General features: G+C 48.5%; 1 protein-coding gene across 2 annotated transcripts in view; it reads left to right on the forward strand.

Moving 5' to 3' along the window:
• slc8a1b (solute carrier family 8 member 1b) overlaps positions 1–27,774 on the forward strand; it is a 117,054-nt gene that overhangs the window by 796 nt on the left and 88,484 nt on the right. For both annotated transcript variants that reach the window (XM_086173587.1, XM_086173596.1), the window contains exons 2-4: positions 9,085–9,992; positions 11,619–11,783; positions 13,490–14,280. In XM_086173587.1, coding sequence (XP_086029713.1) covers positions 9,117–9,992; positions 11,619–11,783; positions 13,490–14,280 — 1,832 coding nt within the window. In that variant the 5' untranslated portion in view covers positions 9,085–9,116. The remainder of the gene's footprint in view (positions 1–9,084; positions 9,993–11,618; positions 11,784–13,489; positions 14,281–27,774) is intronic.

Below are 27,774 nucleotides of genomic sequence, written 5' to 3' on the forward strand. Positions count from 1 at the left end.
GGTGTGCGTGTGCGTGTGTGTGGAGAAGGCGCAGTGTGGAAACGCGTGGCCTTGTGTGTGTGTGTGTGTGTGTGTGTGTGTGTGTGTGTGTGTGTGTGTGCCCCTCCAGGCGCTGGACCCCCCCCCCCCGCCTGTTTCTGTCGGAATACTGATCAGGGATGCAGAGCACGTCCAGATAACCGCGTTCGCGCCTTTTATAGGCTTTCAGCGTAGAAGTTGTGTGTGTGTGTGTGCGTGTGCGTGTGCGTGTGTGTGTGTGTGTGGGGGGGGGGGACAGGCGCAGTCCGACCCCCCCCTTTAAGAGATGGTAATCCGTGCATGAGATGAATGGTCTTCTTGAGAGCATTTGCGCAATTGAAGGAGGCGCAGGTCCGAGGAGGACCCTGCGTGAGTAGCAGCATCCGGGTCACTTAGGTGTGTGTGTGTGAGTGTGTGTGTGTGTGTGTGTGTGTGTGTGTGTGTGTGTGTGTGTGTGTCCACAAATCACTCCGCCATTCATGTTGAAGTAGGACGTTATTTGCAGTGAGGAGCTGCTGCACCCTCTCCATCCTTTACCCCTGCAGGCGCCTCCCCTTGTATCTCCTCACACGTCAGGCAGGTACCATCCAGGCCACGTTATTTATGCCTCACACACACACACACACGCACATGCACACACTCGTTTGCACGCAGACAGGAAGTGCAGCTCATCCACCGAGGGTGATGTGATGTTGGTGGAAGCAGCAGCAGAGGAAGGAGGCGAGCCGGCGCCTCGACACAAATAGACCCAGGTGGACTTTTTTTTATTTTCTTTTTCTTCTCCACCTTTCGTGAAACATCTCGGCGGGGTCAGGAGGCCACCTGCCCTCACCAGGAGGGAACCGGGTGACCCCGGAGGTGAGGTTGGGAGATGATCTCATCGAGATGTGCGCGTAGAAGAAGACTCATTCATTTCATTTACGTCGCCCCGGCAACCAGGTATTTATTGCCGTGGCGGAGTTGGTTGACATCTGCGGAAAAAGAAGAAGTTGTTGTAGTTGCACGGAAGCGCCCGTCTGGTTGGTGTTTACGGTAAACAAGGTGTCCTGGCCTGCAGGGCGGGGGGGTCAGGAGAGCTGCTGCCGATGGAAAATGACAAGGGGGGGGAATCAAAAAAAAAAAAAAAAAAAAAAAAAAAAAGGCCAGAGTAGCCAATCAGGAGGCTGCGTGCGCAGAGGGTTACCTGTCGGATGAACCGTCCTGTGAAGCAAAATCTTTGGAAAATATTTTTTATTTTTTATTATTTAAAAAAAAAATCATTTCATATACATCTTGTTCGGTATGTATTTATGTTTAGCTGCTTTTAAAATATCCATCTCATTGTGTCAATTTTTTTTACATCCATTCTGTATTTATGAATAACTCAGCATATATTTATATCCATCCCATTCTGTGCATAGATTTATTTCAAGTCTGTACGTTGTAGTTCTATATATATAAATATTTTACGTCAGTCTAAGTCAATATATATTTCTATATTTATGCCATTATGTACGTATATTTTGTATTCCCGTCCTATTCTGCATTTATAATTTATATCACCTCATTCTGTACATATATTTACTCCCCGTCTGGAAGTTAACCACCCATCTCATTCTTTATATATAATTCACATCCATCTCATTATTTATATATAATTTAAATCCAACTCATGCTGTATGGATACCTTTTTTTTTACATCTACCTCATTCTGTTAAAATATATATTCTCATTCTTTATATAGAATTTACACCTGCCTCAGTTTATCTCTCTCTCTATCTATCTCTCTCTCTCTATATATATATAGGTAAATATATTTTTGTACATCCCTCTGATTCTTGATATGTTTAATATATCCACCTCAGCTCTAGCTTGAATATATAAATATATATATATATATATATAATATATATTTTACAGGATGAGGTGGATGTAAAATATGTATATATATATACTTATATATGGATGTAAAATATATATGGATATATATGGATGTAAAATATGTATATATATATACTTATATATATATATACATATTTTACATCCACCTCATCCTGTAAAACTATATATATATATATACATTAATACATTACATTACATACGTTACACTTTGCATATATTACATAAATTACATCCACCTTATCCAGTAAAAAAAATATAACTGTATATTTTACATTGATCAAATTGTTTTTATATATTTACATCTGACTCCTGTGTATATATGCATATATACATATACATATTGCACATCACTTTGATTCTTCATTCATATATTTTATATCCATCCCATTCTGTATGTTTATCCTGTTCTTTCCATCTGGGATGATTGCTTATCTATCTATCTATCTATCTATCTATCTATCTATCTATCTATCTATCTATCTATCTATCTATCTATCTATCTATCTATCTATCTATCTATCTATCTATCTATCTATCTATCTATCTATCTATCTATCTATCTATCTATCTATCTATCTATCTATCTACCTTTAAACAGTCGGAGAACAAGGACAAAAACAGATCTCCTCCTTGATCAATCATCAATCAGCGCCGCCTCCATTTATTCAATAGCTAATAAGCTAACAGGCAGCGACTCGCGTCACGACCAGGACCAGGAGTCCATCGATCACGAATCAATGAGCCCATTTGGCGGGTTCACCGCGGGTCAGGCGCACCGGCACCGGCATGACGTCGCTATCTGTAGACCAACGAGCCGATCCGATCGCTTTCTTTGTTTTCCGCAGAGAGAGCAAAGCTAAACATCAATTTATCGATGTCATGCGCACACACACACACACACACACCCTTATTGATTCATAGGTGGAATATAACGTCTCCTCCACGGCCGGCGGACGCCGCGTTCACTGAATTATATGTTAATACCAGAAAAACTCGAATGCCCTCAAAGGGGTACTTTGGTAGCGCTAAACACAGCTGGTGACAGTGAAACCAGTACTCGTGCGTCCGCCGATACTTGGTCAGTACTTTAAATCCAACCCAATGGTTCCTCTGGCGTCTATTATCCAATGAAGACGCGTTTATATCGGGTTCGCGGGGCCGATATGTGATCGTAATGGATTTAGATGTTGATAAATGTGCTAGCACCGTAGCGCTGTAAAAGTACTGGCTATTTGAATTGCCGCCTGCTACCTAAGGGGTAACACAATCCGCCAGGTTTTAAGATCCCCGCGGGTTTCGATCCTTCGTGGTGATTTCCGGAATTAGCGGCGAGGCCGAATCTCAGAGACGGTTGCCGTGCCGCCCGAACAAGACAAAAAGGCGGATCTCCCGATAAGAGATAAGCGCAAACAAAACACAGCGCGAGGAAGTAAATCAATTAGCCAGAATGCTAATTGGATTTTCACCCAACATATGGTCCCACGGTTATTGATTAGCGCTGTTTAAATGCGGAAACGCTGTCTTTTATCAGACGAAAGGGAGCGTGTGTTCGTCTGATACCCATATCTATTAGTTCTGCAAGGGTACCGAAGTCCTTTCTAGTTTGCATTTGTGTACCCTTATCCTTAAGGAGATAGAAATGGACGGTAATCGCTAAGAGAACGTGCGGTGTGCTGTAGCTTGTATTAAATGCCGGTCGGACGGATATGTCAACGTGTCAACAGTGCGGTTAGCGCGCTAGTAGCTCAAGAGGGTGGGTGTCAATGTGTGCGTTTAAAGCTCGGACAGCGGACGGGAGCTCGTGCAGTTCAGCGGAGGCTTCCGATCCCGTTGGTGGTAGCCTCCTGAGAAGATTCCTGACTTCAACCGCTTTGGTTCGCTGTTCATGCGTGTAACATTTCGAAACCATTTTAGAACTAGCGCTGGGTGGAGGTGGTGGAGGTCCATAGCCGTTCTACAAGGACACCCCTGTCACAGAGACACATCTGTAAGCATACTGAACCCTGGAACGACTATTGTTGGGCTACCATCTGTCGGAGGGTTGGCACGAGCTCCTCTTGCTCGAGTGGCTGGACTTCTGGAGGAAGAGGGGGTGGATCCGCCAGCTTCTCAGATGGTGGTTAAATGACCCTTCGGTTGTATTTCATCAGGATAGCTCCAGCTAGGTCAGTCCTGCTTCAGTCTACCTTCTACTCCCAAATTTTGTCTTTTCCCATTCAACTTCTTGCTTCCCCTGCCACACCCTTGACAGCGCCGCCCCCCCTCTTCCCCTGAACCCTTTCTATTTCCTTTTAGGCATTTCTTTGTCTCTTCCACCCGCCGTTTTGTAAATTTTTTATGGCCTCCCGTCTGTCGTTCACCTGTCGGCGGGTCTACGCGACACTCCCGCGCTCACACGTCTCGTCGGGGAATCGTTTTTTATGGCGTCAGACACCAAAAAGAGGTTCTGCGCCGCCACTCTGCTGCCCACTGCGGATTCCAAGGAATGGCAGTTTTGGGGCGGCTCCGGGGTTTATCCCTAACTTTACATCCCGGGCTTTTCTTGTCCTTTGCCTCCGGGGAAGGCACTCGTTCCTTATTTTTTCCGTCATCGTGGCGGGCGAATCCTCTTGTTTGGCGTTGCAGGGGACCTTGCGGCCCCCGCTCCTCCGTGCCAGCGCACATCTCTTGACGTGGCATTTTGTGCATCCAGACGGGTGACATGATGAAATAAGCGTTGCAGCCGGGGGAACGGGAGGTGAACACGGAAACAGTCTCCTCATCCTCGTTCTCTTGGCTTTATTAGGACTCGATAAGGCCTCTAATCCGCCTGAGCAAACGATCCCCATTCCCTTTCTTTGTTGCGTCCAGGGCTGTAATTCTGGAAAGTGTGAATGTAATTGCGCTCTATTGCGCTATAAAATAATTGGATCAGCGAGAAAAAGGATGCATCGTCTTGAAGAAAAGGGGTTTCCTCGGCTCAGGGACGCTCAGCCCCAAAAGTAACGGGCGGATAGACACTCGGTGGTTTATCGTTTTTGTTGTTGACGGCGTTTCGGAGGGTCGGCCGAGAGGTGGCGTCCACCCTGGACCGATTTCGGGATTAGCCGCTACTTTTTTCACATGCTTTGAGGACTGCGGCTAGAAGAACGCTGCGGCTAATTTATGGATTTTTAAGGAGCTTCACGCCGCTAACATATTTTAGCTCGTCACGACAACGGAAGCCAGGCTGTGACGGAGGAATTCAGAAGACGACTTTAGCGGTTTTAAGCTCGCTAGATAAAGATGTAGATAGCGATCGATGACTTTTCCTGCTAGTTTTTTTTTTTGTTTCGTTTTTTTTTAACCAGGATTGTTCCAGGCGATGTTTACCAAGTATCTAATTAAAAGTAAATATCATGTGACAAATTGATGCATTTGTAACGGCACTATACGGACATTTTTTTTTTTCTTATTTCAAATTTAGCAGGTGCGCTCCATAGCGAACTTCCTCTGACTTTTCGGGAAACATTCATCAGCAGCAGAGGAGTGACTCCAATTCACATTTTGATATAAAAATCACCACGATGGCTTGTTTGTTTGTTTCATTTTTTTACTTTTTTGACTTCCATGCATCGCCGCGAGTTGACAAGAGAGGACGGGACAGGACCTGCTCCTCAGCCTTCAGCCTCATGAAACGTCACATCTGTCTCTGGAAATGAGAGGGAAAGAAAAAAGGGAGAAAGAACCCCCCCCTCCCAAAGCAAGCTCAATAATTTATGACTTGGAAATGCCACACAAAGCTTTGTGTGACCGCACAAGTGGGCCGGGGAGGCGGGCAGCTGCCAGATCGCATCAGCCGGCAGCTCCGAGTGTTTGGCTCCTGAGCTTATTGGATTGAAGTTTAATTAAGTGGATGTGCAATTTTGCGTGCAATTGATTTTCTAAATAATCTGAGTAAAATGTTTTTTTTTTTTTTTTTTTTTTTTTTTTGCACGACGCGGCCGAGACGATGAAACAAAATTGGGGAAGAAACAGCGGCGGCGGCGGGGGGTGGGGTGGGGTGGGGTGGTCGTCGCTCTCGCTTTGTATCAAGCAAATGTGGAGCTCATGAATGATTTATGGAAGGAGCCGCGACGCTCGCAGGAGGTTCTGGAGCTTCTGCGGGGTTTCGGGCTCGGCCTGAAGGCAAGGCGGGGTCTGGACTTCCGACGCGGCCGAGTACTTGTGCGTTACTTAGAAGTAATCCTTGGAATTAAAGTGTCTCTCATTCACACGTCAAATGCAGACATGTAACCCCGCGGTCTCTCGCAGGTCATACAGGGATGCGACCGTTCACCCTTTCATTCATATGTCATATGTAGACATACAACCAGTCAGCCACTCATTCACATCATATAGCAACGTACAACCCTTCACCCTTTCATTTACATACCATATAGAGACGTGCAATAATTCACTCTCTGGTTCATGAGTCGTACGTAGAAGTACGACCATTCACCCTCTCATTCACGTCATGTAGCGACGTGCAATGATTCACTTTCTCATTCACATGACATTCATCCTGTCATTCGCACGTCATCTATTGACATACAACCATTCACTCACTCATTCACATCATGTAGAGACATGCTATGATTTTCTCATTCACATTTTATAAACAGACATAAAACCATCCACCCTCTCATAAATATGTCATATAGATACAACTATGCACTCACTCATTCACATATATGCACACTTTCATTCACATATCATAAAGAGACATGCGATGATTCACGTTCTCATTCACATGACATTCATCCTGTCATTCGCACATCATCTATTGACATACAACCATTCACTCACTCATTCACATCATGTAGAGACATGCTGTAATTTTCTCATTCACACGTTATAAACAGACATAAAACCATCCACCCTCTGTGTCTATATATGTTATATAGACACAGCTCTACGCTCACTCATTCACATATAGATGTTCAACCATTCACTCTTTCATTCACATGTCATAAAGAGACATGCAATGATTCACCCTCTCATTCACATGTTTTTTTACAACCATTCACTCAGTCATTCACATCCTATAGAGCCGCACAACATTCACCCTTTCATGCAGTGATTCACACCATGTGCAACCGTTCATCCTGTCATTCATACGTCTGACATTCAACCGTTCACCCTTTCATTCGCCTCCTCATATAGAGACTTCTCTGCCTTGTCACGGTGCTATCAGCTTTTCACGGACGCCCCACACCACAGGCAGGCTTCTGGAAGTCAGCCAATCAGAAGATTGGGTTTTTTTGGGAAGTGTGTGTGTCTGTCTGTGTGTGTGTGTGTGTGCTGATTAAATTGATAACCAGCTTATTTCAGCCAGAGGAGGAATTGGCAACCTGTGTAAAGTTAGCAAATGAGCTAAACACCATTTCATTAAATGCACTATCTGACCAAGCGGGATTTAGATATAAAAACATTTTCACTTCCTTTGGCAAAATTGTCGCCCTATTTCTTTCTCCGAGTATTTTCCCACCGTCTCACATGCCGTTTTCTCCATGATAAGAGGTTAGCTCTCCCCAAGATGGCCGCTAATCCCTCCTGATTTGCATGCTAGCCACGTCGCATCTCCATCAGTCTCTGAAAAAAAACTGTCATGGATGGATCTTTTTTAAACTTTTAATTAAATACAAACTGGTAACATCCAGAAATATATATAATATATACAAATATATAATCTTAATTTTTGGTCTGACGTGACAAGGCTAATGTTTTAGCCCCAAAAAATCCATAAATTAGCCGCATCATTATTTAAGCCGCAGTATTTAAAGCATGTGAAAAAAGTAGCGGCTAAGAGTGCGGAAAATCTCGGTATATATATATCTATATCTATATATAGATATAGATATATAGATAGATAAAATGTGCTGTTCTTCTGAGACAAATGGTACATCCCAAAATCAAAGCATACAGAGCAGTGACCAAAGTCTTGCCATTCTAGTTTCCATCATATGTGCTCTCCAAATTTGTAAATAACCGATAAAATCCATGCAGTGCTTGTTTCGTTATCTTTCCGGCCAGCTTGCGCACGCCGCCTCGCCTCTCAGGAGCGAGCAGTCGGCGATGGAGATGCTCGGTGACGGCGTCCTGATTTATAAGGCCATGTTGTTGACAGAGGTCAACGAGACTGTTATCAGCTGATGCCATTCCTCGTCGGAGGAGTAAGTGGTGCGGAGCGCAACGTTGCCGCGTCAAACAGGTTGTGTGTTTTTCGCATGAGAAGCTGTGGGACTCTGGGACCTCGACTCTGGAGTTTATCTTTGGTGATTTTTTTTTTTGAGCAAACACTGACCATTCATTATTTTTACTGCTTACCCACATTCGGGGTCACGGGGTGTGGAGCCTATTCCAGCTGGGGAGAGGCGGAGCTAACATATCGATACGTACAACCATTAACTCACCCATTAACATCATGGGTACCCAGTTAACCTAGTGCGTATTTTTGGAGTGGGTGGCACACTGGTTAGGGTCAGTGATAATGTCCACAGTTGGATTCCCACAGGGAGGCCTTTCTGTGCAGAGTCTCCATGTGGCGGTATGTCTGAACAAGTGAACCCAAGACTTGTATGACTCTGTTTGGAGTGAGAAATTGTGTGAGGGTTGTATGTCTCTATGTGGCCCTGTGATTGGCCGGGGTCTACCCGCCTCTGGCCCAGTGACGGCAGGGATAGGCTCAGGATAAGCAGTGGCTTGATAAAGGATGAATTAATAACTTTTGGAAGCTGTTTTAGGGTGCTACCTGAGATGTCCGAATGAGTGGCCCAAGAGTTGTATGTTTCCATGATGACATGTGACACTGAGTGAGGGTTGTGATAGGCCGGACCAAGGTCTACCCACCTCTGGCCCAGTGACCGCAGGGATAGGCTCAGGCTCAGGATAAGCAGTGGCTGGATAACGGATGAACGAATAACGTTCAGAAGCCGTTTTAGGGCGCTACCTGAGATGTCTTAATGATTGACCCGAGAGTTGTATGTCTTTAAGATGACATGTGACAATGAGTGAGGGTTGTGATAGACCGGACCAGAGTCTACCCGCCTCTCGCCCAATGACGGCAGCGATAGACTCTTGAAGTGACCCGGACAATTCCATCGGGCTTTCATTGACATATCAATCGGTCACTTTACCGATCGACTTCTGCAAATTAAGATCTTTTCCTTTGTCTTCTCTTCCAAGGTCTCACTCGTCGTCAATCTCCGGACATCAACATGGGCTCCCGGGATCTCCCCTCGCTCCTCCCCCCGGCTCTGAGGCTTTCGGTCGTCGCCGTGATCCTCCTCCTCCAGCTTCAACCCTCGGTGGCCGGCGCGCCGCCCGAGCCCAACCTGAGCGGCGCCGTAACCCCCGTGTCCTCCAACAAGTCTGATTGTGGCAAGGCCGAGCCGTGCTCGCCCGGCGTCATCCTGCCCGTGTGGGAGCCCAAGAACCCATCGTTCGGGGACAAAGTCGCCCGGGCGACGGTTTACTTCGTGGCCCTGGTCTACATGTTCCTGGGCGTGTCCATCATAGCCGATCGTTTCATGGCGTCGATAGAAGTGATCACGTCGCAGGAGAAGGAGATCACCATCAAGAAACCCAACGGGGAGACCACCACTACCACCGTCCGGATCTGGAACGAGACGGTCTCCAACCTGACGCTCATGGCTCTGGGATCCTCGGCCCCCGAGATCCTGCTGTCCGTCATAGAGGTCATCGGACACGGGTTCAACGCCGGCACTCTTGGCCCCTCCACCATCGTGGGCTCGGCCGCCTTCAACATGTTTGTGATCATCGGGCTTTGTGTTTACGTGGTGCCCGACGGGGAGACGAGGAAAGTCAAGCACCTCCGCGTCTTCTTCGTCACGGCCACCTGGAGTATCTTCGCCTACATTTGGCTCTACCTGATCTTGTCTGTCATCTCACCTGGTGTTGTGCAGGTGTGGGAGGCGCTACTCACATTCTTCTTCTTTCCCATCTGTGTGGTGTTCGCCTGGGTGGCCGACCGCCGGCTGCTCTTCTATAAGTATGTTTACAAGCGCTACAGGACCGGCAAGCAACGTGGAATGATCATCGAGACAGAGGGCGACCGTCCGCTGCCTTCCAAGGTACGTACCCGTGTACTTGTACGGAGTTCTCTTCATTGTAAGCGCCCGGTTGGCCCAAGCAGGCTTCCCCAAAACCAAAAGCGGAGTCCTGCTTAAAGAAACATGATCCACTGCCGTCGTCTCTGGGGGTTCCGGCGGGCGGCCGTCGCTCCTGTCAGCCTCATTTGTCAAGATGATGACTCGGGTTGTGGCTCGATGGGCAATCAAGCTCGATCCCTGGCGTTAGCGGGGATTACCGCCTAGCTGTAACCGCCCGGTTGTACCCGGCAGAGATTGCCCGACTTCTTCTCGCTGATGTCTCGCTGACTTATTGGTGCAGGTGTTCTCGTGACCCCGGGTTTCCCCCCAAGAGTGATGGAAGGAGGGAAACTTGCGGCCTCCTCAGAAAACCGCCGGAGCTTCCCCCGGATAATAACAAGCCGTGACGGCTTAATTAAAACAATACGGCCCGGCTGAGAGCCACATTTTTAACATTCGAGATGACAAATTTAGCCGCTTGACGGTGATTTATTTTGTTTTTCTTACCGCCAACCCACCACCCACTTCCTTTCTGGTGACTTATAAAAGCTAATATGGAGTCTTTTAGCGCCTAATCTCTCATTAGGCGCCAATTGTAATGAGGCACTCTCAAATGTAAACTTGGCGTCAACGGGTTTGATATAGCCGTTTGATCATTTAGATACTTCAGGATGAGTCGTCAATTATTGTCCGATACCCGTATTGAAACAGGCTTTGAGAAGATTCGCCTTTCTCCTGGATTCAGCTGCGGGTGCTACACTCCCTGTCCCCATAGTTGTATGCCTTGCATTGGTACCGCTCACAGTAGTACTAACTGACGACTCCTTATGGTACTCTTTGGTGTCGATCTAGCGCGCCTCGGCGTCTCATTTCAGGAGTCCATCAGAGGGACAGCGCGTACGAGATGTTCTGGAGATGAAGTTGGAATGAGGTGATTCTTACCTGTGCGGAGAAGAGGTAGTGAAGATTTGGGTAGAAGGAGGCTGAGGTTGGAACTGCCAGGCAGGAGGTCCTCAAGGAAGACCAGAGAGGAGACGTATGGTCGGAGGGTTAGTTGGTGTTAGTTGGTGTGAGAGAAGAGGATAAAGAGGAGAGGGTTAGACGGAGGAAGGTGATTGGCTGTGGAGACTCCTGAAGGGAGCAGCTGATAGGACCGGAAGACCTTTTCTTACTTTTCGGCAACAACATGAACAGCACCCGCACTAATAACTACTGTTGTTAGTGAAGATGGTGATGATGACATCCACAGAGTTGTTAGAGATCTTACAAAACATCGTGGGATTCTCACGAGCGAGTCCGACGGCGGCGGCGGCGGCGGGAGCGCGGACACCTCGTCGAGGGGAATCCCGTCTTCTAGAAATGGATCAATGAATCGTAAAGTGCCAGTTAAGACCAGCCCGGCGTTCCCCCGAAGGGAAGCTCCAGTCATCTGGAGGTTCTTAAAAGAGACTCTCTCTTAAAAAACATCTGTTTCAGGAATAAAACTATATTCGGGTCTTTAGAATTCGGAACCCAAGTTCGGTTAGTCCCTCGTATGCTCCCGGGATTTTCCGGACCTCCAAGAATAACCACAAGGTCTGACATGCCGCTGCTCTCTTGTGTCTTCAGGTGGACATCGAGATGGACGGGAAGATGCTGAACTCTCACGGCGTCGACTTCCTGGATGGTCCGCTCGGCCTGGATATCGACGAGAAGGATCTGGACGAGGAGGAGACCAGGAGAGACATGGCCAAGATCCTGAAGGAGCTCAAACAGAAACACCCCGACAAGGAGGTGGGTGACTAATTCGAGCGGATGTTAACATATTCTTTATATGTTCTACTCTTATCTCACATGCGCGAGAGGACCCGCTTCATAGAAAAAACAACATTTTAAGCTTTCGGCCTTTTCGCGGATTTACCGAGAGCTTTTCAAATCCGCTGGAGATGTTGTTCAAAGAGGTGTCTCTTGGTTTCCCCTTTTTGAAGATACACTTTAGTTAGCAAGACAGGGCTAGCTCTGTTAGCTGCCCCGCTCCCCCTTTGGCTTGGAGGGCGTGAAGAAGGCGGACTTCCAGATACTCAGAGGCCCCGGTTATGAATTCCTTCATTCATCTAAGTCCAGTATTGCACTACTATGTACCGTCATTTCTGGACTATTGAGCGCACCTGAATATAAGCCGCACCGCAACTAAATAAATGTATGTGTACATATAGAGGGCGCGCTTGTTCTATAAGCCACAGGTGTCCACGTTGTGACATGAGATATTTACACAGAAATGTTGAATTAAATACATACCGGTAACATCCACAAATATGTACTGGAAATGCTTTTATTCTGAACAGTGGCTGACGAAAAAGATTAATAATAAATAACACGAGGAAAAGGCCATCCATCCATCTACTTGGGCCGATCGCTATCTTCATCTTCCTCATGCGCACTAACTGCGTTAAAGTCGTCTTTTTCGGTGTCGGAATTGAACACCCTCGGAATTTCACGGTAATTTCACTGGTCCGATGTGACGAGGCTAAATGTGTCAGCGAATGTTTGGCCGTAAATTAGCCCCATCGTTGTTTAAGCTGCAGTGTGTAAAACTTGTGAAAAAGAAGCGGCTTATTGTCCAGAAACTACGGTACTCATTCCCTTCTTTAGACGACTAATGTTGTACTTTCCGGCATTACCTGCAAGCTAGGAGTTCCATTGTATGACAATAAATCCTTTAAATTCTGAATCAAGCTTCCACGATAAAATTGACCTCCAGGGATGTTAAGACAAAAACACTTTTCTTTGGTTACTTTCACAAGCAGGGAAACTCATGAGCGCTTTCCCGCCACAAGGTCCACGGTTGGATTCCTTTCTTTGTGGGGTTTCCATGTTCTCCCCCCTTGTGTCGTCACGGGTTTCCTCCGGGTTCCCCGGTTTCCTCCCGCAGTCCAAAAACATGCGGGAGGCCCGCTGGAGGACCTAAATTGCCCAGACGTGCGAATAAATGAGAGTGAATGGTTATTTGTCTCTATACGCGGCCCCGTGATTGACCGGCATCCGGTCCGGTGGTGAATACCGCCTCTTGTCCGACGGCAGCCGGGATGGACTCCGGGAGCAGGAGAAGCCGTATAGATGACCAGACGATGGCTCTCAAGAGCAAACTACCGAAAGGAACTCGTCCCGGTAAGAATGTAGCGATAGCGGAGAACCCGTTGGTCGAACCCTCGAGAAAACCGGGCCAGCCTGCCGGTAGCCTGCCGTCACGTTAGCTTAAGGTTTCCCTCCAGTGAAGGACGTCTTTTCTAATTACCGAGCGTCGCGGCTTCACGTAGCCGGGGGCGGCGAAACTCAAATCTTTGACTGGTTTTCTAACGTTGCGGTGACACGGCATTAAATCTCATTTCTCCGCACGAGTTTGATGCGACGGCGACGGCGGCGGCGGCGGCTTCGCGACGGGTTCTCACAGGAGAAGACGTTCAACGTTCTCGCCCGTGTCGTGTCTCCTCTGTCGCCAGATGGAACAACTCATCGAGCTCGCCAACTACCAGGTCCTGAGTCAGCAGCAGAAGAGCCGCGCTTTCTACCGCTGTCAGGCCACCCGGCTGATGACAGGCGCCGGGAACATCCTGAAGAAACACGCGGCCGATCAAGCCCGGAAGGCCGTCAGCATGCACGAGGTCCGCTCCGAAGCCGGCGATAACGATCCCATCTCCAAGATCTTCTTCGAGCCCGGTTCCTACCAGTGCCTGGAGAACTGCGGCACGGTGGCGGTGAACGTGGTGAGGCGGGGCGGCGACCTGGGCAAGACCATCTCTGTGGAGTACCGGACCGAGGACGGCACGGCCAACGCCGGGTCGGACTACGAGTTCACGGAAGGCGTGGTGGTGTTCAAGGCCGGCGAGACCGTGAAGGAGATCCGCGTCGGGATCATCGACGACGACATCTTCGAGGAAGACGAAAACTTCCTGATCCACCTGTCCAACGTGAAGATGCTGACGTCAGAAGGGGACGAACCGGAAGAAGAAGAGTCCGCCAACCACGTGGACTCGGTGGCCTGCCTCGGCCTGCCCGCCACGGCGACCGTCACCATCTTCGACGACGACCACGCCGGTATCTTTACCTTCGAGGAGCCCGTGTGCCACGTCAGCGAGAGCGTGGGCACCATGGAGGTGAAGGTGCTGAGAACGTCGGGGGCTCGCGGCGTCGTCATGCTGCCGTACAAGACGGTGGAGGGGACGGCGAGGGGCGGCGGCGAGGACTTCGAAGACGCTCACGGCATCCTGGAATTCCAAAACGACGAGATCTTGTGAGTAGCTTCGATCCGTATCTCCGGACGACTTGTTTTTTTTCGGCGACGATGCGAGAAGAACACGAGGTGTGATGTGGCGGCCGCAACCGACGGGGGGAAACGACCAACAACCCCCTTCCCTTCCCCTCCTCCCGCTGTCCCTTCTTTCTCCTTTGACTCCTTTGACTCTTCTCTTACCTCCATCTTGTTTGCTTATCTTTGCCTCGGCTCTGCGGGACTCCTGCGCGTTGGCCGGTTTTCAGTTCCCGCAGCTGGAACCGAGCGAGATGTCGGGGACTCTGCTTTATTTGAAGATCTAAGGTAGACTTGTTGAAGGTACCGCCTAGTCACCTGAAAAGACACTAGATGGGGTATCTTCTGCCGCATTTGCTGGGAAGCCGTTGCCCTTTTAGACGAAGTGACCCCGTGTGTGAATGCCTCAGGAGCTGCGTGAATAGGAGGTGAAGATTTATGAAGGACACCCGTGGTGAAATGGGCTCCACCCTTTGAGACACTTCTGTCCTTTCAGGAGGATTCCTGCCCGTATTAGCATTTGAGGTACTGTCAGTGGCGATGCCCTTCCGCGAAATTAGATGTCTAAATCTTTTCTTTGGCAGAAACAAAAGGGCATACAACCGCGAGAATCCTGCGAACCGCACGGCAAAGGATTCGGGGCTATTTAAATTCACCTGGAATAACATTCTAGGCGGTGCGAGGGGTTTTACCGGTAAATCCCCGCTCTCGCCAGAAGGATCCCGCTCGGTCGTGTGAAATACCAAAGCAGCGTTTTGAGATTTGATGTATCCCATAATATAGAACGCGGAGGTACGGGGGGACTTAAGCCGAGAGGTCGGGGGTCGGAGATACTCCAGGAGGAGAGTCTTATTATCTGATGGTGACTCACAGTGAGGATCATGATTGCTATTTGACCACATTTCAGGGGGCCCCTCGCTCCCTCAGGCGGCCGCCGCGCTCGCCGTCCTGAGCCGCCGACTGCGAGGGGAATTAGCTTTAGCGCCGCGCTAAATGACGAGCGCGCCGGCTCCGATCAAAGGGCGTTTCAAAGGACTTATGCGTCCCTCCAGTCTCTCCTTGTGAGAAATATACCGGCGCGACACATGAAAGCGATCCGTCGGCAGAGGAGGGCTGAATAGCGGCTAGCTTAGAACGCGACACTGTTTGTTGCCGCGTACAGTCACAACATGCGCAACATGTGTTGTCGATGCTCTCTGTCACGGGGAGTCCGTGATCCTTTTGACCCACTGGATGACAGGCAGGTCAATGGCCGTCGTGTTTACACGCAAACAGAATCGTCGGTTGCGTTCGGGCGTTTACGGCAGGGGTTCCCGACCCCCTGGTCCGCCGATTTTTTTGGTACCGTTTTTTTTTTCATTAGACCTTCCGGATCTTATTTTGAAAAATGACCGTTTCCACCTTCGCCTTATTGCCTCTTTAAACTCTGTTGCGCCATTTCACACACCTAGTTCAGCTTTTTCAGGAGGAGATTAGCAAACAATGAGACTGGCGACAAAAAGAAAGCTGCATTTAAAGGAAGATGTCAAGATTTCTACCTAAGTTACCGGTTCATCGGAACAGGTGATACACAATCTTGTATTTGCAGCTAGCAAACGGCTTGCTAATGACGCTACATTCAGACAAAACACCCTGCATTATAACACAATTGCAATTTTTTCGCAAGAAAACCGCATTGCTAAAGCTTATGAGCCTTTTACTAGCGGGGAAGGCTTGAGTGCAAAATGATTGTAATTTCCTAATATAAAGTGTAATTGTAGTATTCAGATTAAATACCGTGAAGTGACAAAAGGTTTTATTATTTGAACCCTCGTGCCTCGAACAGAAACCGTCTCATGCATAAAAGTGGTCCTTCGCACTAAATAGATCGGGGACCGCTGGCTTACGGGATCTCACGTTCCCGTTGCAGGAAGCGACGATGAGGCGAAGCTCTCGCGCTACGTAGTTTTACCTCACTGATCGGCAAGGTAGAATCACTGTTTCCTCGAAAGCGCAAGATAAGGCGGGCGCTTTTGCACTCGCCGTTGCCGTAAATTACCGTGTGCGGTAAAATCCTCCACGGGAGGCCCGCCATGCTGTTGGCTCTAGTGCGAATACGATAAAACTCACGGCTTTTAACGGATGGCTTTAGCGCGCATGCTAGCTAACGGGATGAGTCAGCAGAATTCCGATTATTGATTTGCCCGTAAAGTCCAGGGGCTTTGTGGATGAATCAATTATACGAATATTGGCTAATGGATGATCTTTAAAATCCCGGTCGCGGTATCTTTGACTTTCCCTTTGACTTTTTTTTTTTTTTTTTACCCCGACTTAACCGACGCTGAGAAATTCGTTTATCTTCGGATTATGGGATTAACCGAGCTAGCACGGGGCAGTTTATAAACCAGCTGGCGCTTTAGAAAATGTATTTGGGTAAAACCGCCGGGGCGATCCCGTCCCTCCGACGGCGCTTCGGACGGCCGGTTCGATTCCCCGACGTCCTCCTAGCTTTGCGGAACTGCTCTTTAGCGAGACGCCGAAGTGGCTACGGCTAACGGGCTGCTCATCACGGTTCATCCACGACGGGTCAAATGCAAAGGTTCGCTGACGATGTCGTGCCGTATATCACAGAATTCATCGTCGTCTTCTCCTTCATCCGGCAAGCTGCAAATTTCGCATTTTCCTTCGCACAGCGGCGTGTTTTCCTAACTTACCTTGAACGCATCGGTGCTTACGCAAAGGCGCTAGCGTGCTGTAGAACCCTCGCTCTACTCTTTTCTCTCTCCCCCCGCTCTGTTGTCACAACACATGTGGAGAAATAATAAATAATACGGGTTCGGTCGTGTCTAAAAATGATGCTGGAGTGTCTTTGAATGCACCATCAAAGGGTGTTTTCAGTGGGTCAACGCGATCGAGCGTTCGGGAAATGCACTGAAATCTTTCGATAAACAGCCGCCGGTAAAAGGTGTTATATTTTTAGCATAAACATCGCATTCATTCGCGAGCCCGCTTTTCAAAACTGCTAGTTTGCGTCCTGCTAACCAGCTAGTTTTACCCCTTCCGGGTGTTTCTTTCATGATTTGACATGCAAATCAGCCGATTCCCTCGGCGCGTCACGCCATCGCGATGTAAGTCAAACATGGCCGCTGAGAAAATAGGGTCGCAAACTTGTTTGAGTTGTTGACACAAGACGGAAAACAGACGTCGGCTGTTAAAAATAGACCCACGTAACTGTCACAAAGGCGAGGCATTCATCTGCGCCGCATGTCCTTGGATGGGGTTTTTAAAAATAGAATATGGATTTCTGTATAAATACAGGCCAGGCTGGTAGCATAAATGATCTTCCGGGGCCAGGAGTTGCCGCGTCTCGTCTGGGGAACTTTAAATAAAAAAATTAAAAAAAATAGCTGATCCGAACGGGATGGCCTCCAGGCTTTCTTTACCCTGATTCTGTTTCCCAGGGAAAGGAAGGAGGGAGGGAGGGAAGGGTTTGCAGAGACCGGTGAGATGAAGGGAAAGGTGAAGTGAGACGGGACTGAAGAACAAGGGGGTGTATGTTGACATTTCCTCAAACCCGGCTGCTGTTTTCAACGTTAGCTTCTGGCTATGTTCATCCTCGGAGATGGCTTTTTTTTTTTTTAAATGGGTGTTCAAGTGTGTGTGTGTGTGTGTGTGTGTGTGTGTCCGCTCTACCTGTCCATCAAGACTCACGTCAAGCGTGAGCACACTGGCTGGGGATGTAAGCTCATATTACACCTGCTAATGCTAATGTAAAAACTGCCATTTTTAATCGTTTCACTTCGTCCCCCTGCCAGTACTACAACCAGCTTTGCTAGTAGTACTACGTTTGCAGGTACTACACACTCAATACCTTCTGTACTTAGGTAGTTAATACTTCCAGAACTAGCAAACATCTGGCTTTCACACTGGCTGCGGGGTTAGCGCTGTGGTTAGCGTTTCACGCCTCGCAGCTAGCAGGTCTGCGGTTGGATTCCCACAGGGAGGCCTTGATGTGTGGAGTCTCCATGTTCTCCATGTGTCTGCGTGGGGTTCCTCAGGGTTCTCCAGGTTCCTCCCGCAGTCCAAACACGTGCAGGAGGTTCACAGGAGATCCTGAATTGTCCAGACGTGAATGAGAGGGTGAATTTGCTGCTGCCAGATAAGATATATAGATGATGCATGAATGAATAAACTAATAGGTTCTCCGTCCACATCCTTCTCATCTCTGTCAGCTGTTCAACAGTGGATTGAATGTTTTAGGGTTGCCGACATTTGACCGGAATTTAGCGTTTTTGAGCGGCGTTATTGACCCACGAACCAACGCATTGATCTAGAAAATGATTAAGGGATTAGCGGATAGTAATTGGTTCCTGCAACCCCGTCAACTTTACACAAGCGGTTTACTGTCGTAACGATGTTTCCACGTGTACTCTTACCCAGCTGGTCAGACGGCGCTAAGCTTCGATTTCTGGAAACTTGCATCGCTTTATTTGCCACGGTTTATATCCATTTATTTCAGCTGCCGGTGTTTTAACCGCAAACACCAGGTCACGGCACCGGGGGTTGGGCGTACCTGTCCAACGGCTCGGCGCATCGTGCTAACAGGTTGCGGCAGAGGCGCGTCACACACACACACCGCCGCCGCGTCTCGAGTCCACCGGCGCTCCGGCGGCGAGATGCTAAAACAAAATGCAACGAGAAGAATCCCATGTGTCCAAAAATACAGGCAGAGCCAATTATGCAATTTTCATAAACAGGCAGCCGCTAGAGAAACATGGTAAGGTTGGGAATCAAATTAAACTCCCTCCTACGCGCTCACACACACACACACACACACACACACGAGGCAGACCAGGGCTCCACACTCCAGTAGCCGACACAGATCGGCCTTCGGAAACGCTCCGCAGCTGCAGGAGCGCTGGTTGGACGGGGACACAGAGTTCAGAAGATGATTCCTTCAGCGGCGAGAAGGTTGGATTCCCACAGGAGGGGGATTCATGTTCTCCAAACAGCACGCAGGAGGTTCATCGCAGACCTTCCGTTGTCCAGCCGGAAGAGATCTTGAATTTTCTTCACTTGAAGACGGATAATGAATGAATGAATGACCTTCTGACGTGTTTTTAGGTTGTTACCGGCGACGATTGTTGATGTATCAAACGGTTGTTGCTAATGATGCCGAAGTAGCATCGCGAACGTCGCGGCCCGTCGGCGGAGTTCCTTCCGAGCCGGCGTTCCCGGCTCTCGGGCGTCTCGTGCTCGGCGTCTGAGCTCGTTCCCGTCCGGACGCTCGCTCCTCCAGTGGAGCGTGTCTGATGGCATCCTTTTGGACGCGCATTAGCGTTAGCGTTAGCGAGCGTGCGGGTACGCATTCCACACTACTCCGTAATTTCACAGCGGCATTAAATGGTAATGAGGCTTGATGGGGTTTGTAGGTCACGCACACGCATACACACACACACACACACACACACACACACACACACACGTGCGCACCCCATTCTCATGTGACAGCATCATTAGTATAAAACAAATCCCTGAATGAATAAGCAGAAGGTGTGTGTTGGAAGAGACTTTTTTTTTTTAAGAGGTCACATTAACAAACTGTACGTGTGTGTGTGTGCTTGTGTGTGTGTGCGTATGTTTGTGTGTGAGCAGGAAGGTGTGTGTATTAACTAAGTAGTCTTTCATTCGGATGTAAATTGAACAAATGCTTTCACGACGCTGAACACACACTGTTCCAACAATGTCTGCTTTTTCGGGATAGGCATCGGTCTTGCAACCCCCACCCAACCCACACACACACACACACACACACACACACACACACACACACACACACACACACACACACACACACACACAGACACACACACACACACACACACACACACACACACACCTCAGTCAACACACTCAAAGGCCATTCTTTGTGAAGTGTGAAGGCTGTGTTCTCATGTTACAGAGCACATTGTAATAACACCTCTCTTGGCAGGAGACTCACACCTGTTACCATGTATGTGTGTGTGTGTGTGTATGTGTGCGCGTGTGTGCGTGTGTGTGTGTGTGTGTGTGTGTGTGCGCCCGCACACCGGGAGCACAATAGAAGCAGGACGTATCCAGTATTAACGAGTATGTTCCTTTATCTTTCAGTTTTTAACCCCCCCCGCTGTGTGTTTGTGTTGGATATTATGGGATGGATGATGCTTTCAACCCCACACGCTAAAAGCGGCGTTTTTCTTTCCCGCTGAAAGACCGGGATTGTCATCGGTTGTGAAAACGTCCTTGTTTATATCGCATCTGGTTGCTATTACGGTTGTTGTCTTTACTACCCCGCTCTCATAACCGACGACCCTTTTCGCCTCCTCCGGCGTCCGGCGGCAGTCGCCATGGTTACGACGAGCACCGCGAAAGGCTCATTAATGCCGGACGGAGCCTCCCTACACGTCTCCGAGACGCCTGGCCAAACGCAGCAAACGGCGCAGTACCGCCGGGAGGCATCGGGGGGGGCAGCGTCGAGCGATAAGCGACCAGCTAAAGGAGCAGGAAGAAGAAATAAACAACATGGCGTCTGCGTGGATTTAATGGCCGCCACGTCTTTCTTATAAAGTACATGATCAGTTCCTTATCGTCCAAAACCGAACTTTGAACTCTGTACCGACCCCTAGTGGATGACGGCTGTGGCGCTTGACGGAGTCGCGGATGGACGCGGGAAATAAGTCTAGATTGTCCAGAAACATCTCCGTCCCCGATGTAGCCGCCGCGGCGCTTCAAGTCGGAAAAGTGGTCTAACTCTGGTTTCGACGCGGCGCGAGAAGCGAGCAGAGGAGGAGACGAGGCAGGTCGGCCGCTTGACAAATTAGCCTAGCCAGCTGCCTCTACAAAACAAGCATCGCCTTGGAAACCGAGCGCGAGGGGGGGGAAGAGCGGGAGGGAGCATGAAAGACCGGAGAACGAGGAAGAGAAAGGAGGAGGACGACGAGTCCGCAGAGCGCCGGAGCAGACGGCGAAATATATACGATGTTGCTGTTTGAGCGCATCGAAGCCGGACGGGTGCGGTTCCTCTCGACCCGGCAGGTTTTTCCTCGCCGACGGGAAGCAGGTGGTTATTGTATCGTTCTCTCCTTCCTGCAAACTCCTTCACCTTCACCAGGAAAAAGTCTGCAGGTGAAAAAAAAAAAAAACAGGTTGTTCCCGTTTATAGTCACGCCCCTTCCAACCGTGGGTTTACATTTCTAATGCACAGCTCAGCCCTGGGAACACACACACACACACACACACTCGTTTGTTTATATTTCTCACTGCAGGGCAGCGAAGGCTCTTCATATCCGGGGGTCTTCGACGGAGGCAAGATATGGTTTGATCTTATAAACGGTTGTTTTATTGTGAAAGGAAGCGCTAATTCCGCGCTAGCTGGTAATTTGGCAGGCCGTTACTTGTTTTTTTTTTTCCGTTCCCTTGAACGTCTCCAGGGTTCTCCTCGGTAATTAAAAGAGAACTTCCCTTCTGATTCCTTGGAGGGTGGAAGGAGGTGGAAACCGGGAGACGCTCAGAATATCGTCGCGCTCAAAGAAGCGGCTGATATTTCTTTGCTGTTGTTTGATTCCTGCTACCCGGACTATCACACCATATCGTCACGTCGCTCGGCATCCATCTGCCGCCTCGCCAGCTGCCCGTTGCGTCACTTTATTCCTTTTTTGAATCAGATTAATCTGATTAATCGCGGTGGGTTACGTTCGATTAATCGCCACCATCCAACATGGAGGCGCCACAGAGAAAGGCCTGAGGGACTTCTAGCTGTGAGACGCAAGCGCTAACCGCCGCGCCGCCGTGCCGCCCTTCCCAAGAGTTGGCCATCTTGGCGCAGCTGCACCGGCGAGGGGGAATCACGGGTTGATACGATTAATCCAGTCAATCATGCCGACTAATTAATCCGGATTAACCCCACCTTGACTTCGACGCGACAGAATGGCGTTACGTAACAGCGCCGACCCGCCATCGTACCGTTTTGATGAGAAACCAATCCAGACTTACAGATTACAACGGTTAGATGGTTTAACCCCCCCCCTCAGCAGAACCCCTCGTGCTGATTTGATAATCCAGATTATAACCTGTGGCGTTCACGTCGCCTCCCGAGGCGGCGGTAAGAGGGCTATGCCCCCCCGCCCTGCCCCAGCCGCCTGCCGCGCTTAAGTACTGTTAATGGCTGACGATGAGCAGGCTAATATTATTATCCTGATGTTTATTTTTTTGGCAAGTGTGCTCTGCGATATTGGAGCTGGATCTCGCCGGGGTTATTTATCCTTCGTCTTCGTCGCACAGGCAACCGAAGAGGCCGGGAGACTGCCAAGAGTCAGCGCAGGAGAAGGTGGGGGGGGGTGCAAATTGGCAGATCCAGTGAAACAGATCATTGTTTCTTGCGCTCTGGATTATTTCTGATGCACGTGTTGAAGCTACGCGTGTTAGCGGCTCGCCTGCGAGGCTCGGGCTCGGGAGTTCGGGTTGTTTTCGACGGATTTTCTCGTAACGCTGCTCACGCCGGGAGATTCGCAACCCTTGGGGGGGGGGGGGGGGGTCATCCATGTTTAATGCTCAGCGGCCGGCGATGTCGGCGTCCCGGGCGACTGCTCGAGGAGGAGCAGATGGTAACGTCACTGAGATGGGAAGAGGTGCCTCCACAGCAGCAGGTGATGACAGATTTGAAGCAGGAAAACAATTCTACAGACAACCGGGGCTTGAGATACAGAAATGTAGATCGGCGAGTGATACCGAGAGCGCCCTCGCGTTCGCCTTCGACCCTCTTCTTGCTCCCTACCTTTACCTTCTCTGCCGTTCAGCGCAGCGGCCAAGTCGAGACGACGGAAGCTGGCGCGTCTGAGGAATTCGCCATTGTGACTCGGAAGGCGACTGAATAATGTATGTCATATCATTATGACCCGCATTCGTCTTGACTTTGACACAGAAACGCCCGCAGGCTGATAGATTTAGCTAATATCGTGCCGCCGTCATGACAGTGATGACAAACGAATCATTGCGACCCCCCGATTTTCCTCCTTCCGTCGAAAATGGTGGAAAAATACTCCGGATTCTGAAGCAGAAGGGGAAGCTGAAGGACCAGGATGACCTGCTCCCAGTTCTCAAGGAGTGTGTAGAGTCTCAAAAAGAAGGGAGTCGCAGGAATCTATCTGTGGAAGGAAATTGTTGCAGCTAGTGGAGCAAGAAAGGGGCGGAGCCTATCAATAAAAAGGTACAAGCAGGATGGAGGCGCCGCCAACGCTAAGATGGGTGAATTGTACCGATGAGAAGAACTCCGGTTTTGTTGCTGTAGAGTTTGACAAAGTTTGAGAACTAGGATTTGGAGCTACAGAGCGGGGCGTCATCTGCGTAACGAATGAACGCCGATGTTTTGTTTACGGAATACGCGGCCCCGAGGAAGCATGTAAACCATGAACAGAAGATACCGGAGATCCTCCCAGAATCCACAGACCATCTGGGAAGCTCTCATCCGTCACCGGCGAAACACGCAAGAAATTCAGCATAAATATTTACGTCTCCTCGCAAAGCGGGTTTTATTTCCCGAAGAGCCCGAGGGTCGAACGCTCGCTCGGCTCACGAGCGAAGCTCGCTTTTCATCCGACGTGGAGATCGGGACGACCTCGGGCGGGTCGATCCTTCGCCTCCGCCGTCTTTCCCCCCGAAACTCTGTGATTTAAAACTAACACCGAGCATACGAGGCAGCGGCGGCGGCGGCGGCGTTCAATCAAAGCCATGTGCGCTCCGTGGTGCGTGCACGTGTTTATGGACGGCTCGGTTGACGTCAGCGCCGCCCGTCCTCTATGCTAACGTCAGGGGGGTCGTACGCGAATCCAGGCCATTAACGCCTGCTCCGCATGCGGAACCCAACGCCGCCCTCTTCCTCGCTCTCAGCGCCAGGTTGTCGAGTTGCCACGGCGATGCCTGGTGCGGCACGCGGTCAAACGCCGCCAGTTGTAGTAAAAGCTCGGACCATTTCACGCTCCGCCGGGCCCCCGTCCTCCTTCTTTTTCTCATCCCCTTTGATGCTCATTGTGCCGCCAGAGAGCGAGAGCAGAGGAAAGAGTGTGGGATGGACGGAGGTGAAGGGAGAGCGGCGCCGATAGCGGGGGAACCGTGATAATCAATGAATTTCTGGAAGGATCGCAAGAGCTGTTGTTTCAAGCTCCGCTCTGCTAACACCGTTCTCCATTTATTTGTTAGCAATGAGATGATATAAATATACAGTGGCCCCTTCAGATAGGAATAACTTTAGATATGAACTTTTTAAGATGTGAAGCGCGATTCGCGATACGGGGATGAGAGCGAGAAAATCGAAATTCCAAAATCACGCGGTACGCGCCGAACAACAGTAGTTGTTCGTACAGTACCTATATGTCATGTCGTGTTCCAATTTCTCATAGCTTTGTGCTTATTTTGTGTATTTATTTTAGTTATCATCATGGGTCCTAAGAAAGCAAGTGGCAAAGCAAGCGATGAACCCTGAAAAAAAGATGCTTTCTATGGAAATTATGCACGAAATAACTGAAAAGCGGTGTACGTGTGACCGATATTGTGTTATTTTAAATGAGGAAAATGAATTTAACATACAAAAAAATCAACCTACGAACCCACTTCTGGAGGTACCACTGCATATGTATGAGATGAGATGAGATGAGAACAACTTTATTTATCCCAAAGGAAATTGTTGTGCCAGAGTTTCAAGTAAAAAACATAACAGTAATAGACAATAGTAGAAAGGAGGAAGAATAAGAAATACAATGAAATATGAATTGTCTTAACTGTTGTCCTAACTGTTAACTGTATTTTACATGTCATAGTTGTAAACATATTTACAGTAAACCCGGTTCACCTTGAACTGTTTCGCAGTTTTTTTTAGCGCAGTTTTTTTCAATGCTTTTTTTTTTTTACAGTACAGTATGTTGTGTTCTGCATCCCGATTGGCTGAAGGACGGTAGATCTGTAACAATCTCCGTGTCTTGTCTCTGCACAGCTTGCCAAATTTACGTTTGCAAATTTTCCTACAATGGCGACAAAACGTTGTGCGCCGGCAAAAGCACCCGACGACGCGCCCTAAAGGAAGAGGAAGATGTTAACTCTCGCAGAAAAAGTGAAACCTCTGGACATGCTCAATGAAGGCGGAAGCTATGCGGCTGTAGGGCGCCGTTACGGAACAAATTAATCTTCGGTTTGTTATATAAAGGAGGAGGAAAATAACATAAGGACCACAGCGGCGATAAGTTTTAGCAAGGACGCAAAAAGGGTTGCGACTGTCCGCAACAAGACCGCTGTAAGGACGGCATCTGCTGCTGCTTTGTGGATTAATGACGGCACGAAAAAGAACATTATGCTGGATACCAACGTTAGCCGCACAAAAGCTAAAAAAAAATTTATGAAACCTTATCTGACAGCGATGACATTCACGACAAGCTGTCTACATCGCTGATTCCGCCTATTGCGGGTTATTTTTTGAACGTTTACTGCATTACTTTTTTTTTTTTTTTTTTTTTCAAGAGAATGTGCCTCGCGGCGGTTAGCGCTTTAGCTTCACAGTCAGAAGGTCCCCCTCTAACATGCACGGACGTGTGAATGAGTGAGTGAATGGTTGGATGCCACTATGTGACATGTGAATGAGAAGGTGGATGGTTTTAGTCCTCTATATGATGGTTGGATGAGAGGGTGAATGGTAAACTATATGACCGGAGTGCTCACACTTTTTTAGCATGCGAGCTACTTATGAAATGACCAAGTCAAAATAATCTACCCGCAAGAAAAATGCATAACATTCTTTATATGTGCAATGTATGCATGAGCCAATATTGCACAACACAAAATAATTATGTACATTTTATCTCATTACCCAAGTTCACCCTGATGACTTGCGCTAAATTGAATCATAGTCGCCACTTCCAGCCGGCTTTATGAACGATGCTTTGGTTGCGGCTTTCACTTTTCGAGTAAGTTGTGTGGAAAGCGACTTCTGTCCGGACGACTGGGATTTTAGTCCCTTCACCTTTCTCTTTCTCAGGTGGCTTTTCGGCAGGACATCCGTGTCGTGTTTTCAGTGATTTCCAAAAATGCCGCTCCGCATCACCCTTCTTTGATATTGCGATGTTCGACCTGCAGATGAGGCGAACGCTTTTCGAAAATATCATCGCGAAAAAAAGGCCCTCCTCCAATTCTGTATGAAAGTGATAAGTTTTTGTCTTCTTACTTGGTTCGACTCAGTCACTCATTTTCCACCCGTTCTCGAGTTTAAGAGAAAAAAAACAAGGGCTAAAAAAATTGTAGCTAACTTGCTGACTAGCTTGTTAGCTTTGCTGCGCGGTCACCTCGGTGTCAGAAAACATCACACCTCATCTGACTGGCTGCCCTGTATATCAATCAAATGACGTCAGCGACGTCTCTTCTTCATATTTGAACGGTAAATGTGAATTTTTTTTTAGCGATTTAAAAAAAAAAAAAACAACTAAAAATGGTGAAGCTTCGTCATGCGATCTACCAGTATGACCTTTTCAATCAACTGATAGATCGCGATCAATGTATTGAGCGCCCCCTGCTATATGACGCGTGAATGAGAGGGTGAACGGTTGTATCTCACTGTGTGACGTGATTTTTTTTTTACGTTTCTACAAGCCCTCTGGATGAGAGGGTGAATGTTTATATCTCCCTGCTTGGTGTGTGAATGAGCTGTTCACTCTCAGAGGCAGTGAGAGGGGAGGGAAGGGCGGACAAGCAGAAATTAACCGGCGGAGGTGAAACGGAGCGATGCTGCTCCGTGGATAGTGAACCTTAGATGATCACGATGATGATAGTGACACACACACACACACACACACCGACAGAATCTCTATGTTTCAGATGGCTTGCACCACATTCTGCATACATAAGGGCACACAAATCCTGGCGCCCCTGGTCGTGCATTAAATCACACACACACACACACACACACACACTGCAGCAGCTGCAGTGTAAGCTAATCTCCAGCAGCTCCCGGTTGCACAATCCCTGGTTTACAGGGATCTGATAGCCCCTCCCGTGTTATTCCACCCCTTCACGATGAGCTCCATCCTGAATGGCGTTGTCGCGCTGGACCTGCTCCTCCTTCAGGAGCCGCTGGGATGTCTGAAGTTGCAGCGGATGTTTTTTCTTGAATTTATAAGAATTATAATTATTAATTCAAGAAAACACATTTGTATTGAATTGGTTGATTTCTTTTTTTCATTTGCTACTTTAAAGTGACTGTACCCAGCGGGTTGGAAAACATATATTTACATATATTTGTGTTTTATATTTATATTATCGTACACAGTAGAACCTCAGCTTACGTATTTAATTCCGATCGGGATCAATTTCTCCCCATTGATTCATTCTCCAGCTCCCAAAAACATCCTGGACTCTTTGGAAACTTTCTATGGGTTTATTTGTGGCAAAAATATAAAAAGGAATTAAAGGTAGCCTTAATTACCT

The sequence above is a fragment of the Fistularia commersonii genome, chromosome 2 (assembly GCF_037954325.1).
Source record: "Fistularia commersonii isolate RoL2024-O1a breed Wild chromosome 2, RoL_Fcom_v1.0, whole genome shotgun sequence".
NCBI classification, from domain to species: domain Eukaryota; kingdom Metazoa; phylum Chordata; class Actinopteri; order Syngnathiformes; family Fistulariidae; genus Fistularia; species Fistularia commersonii.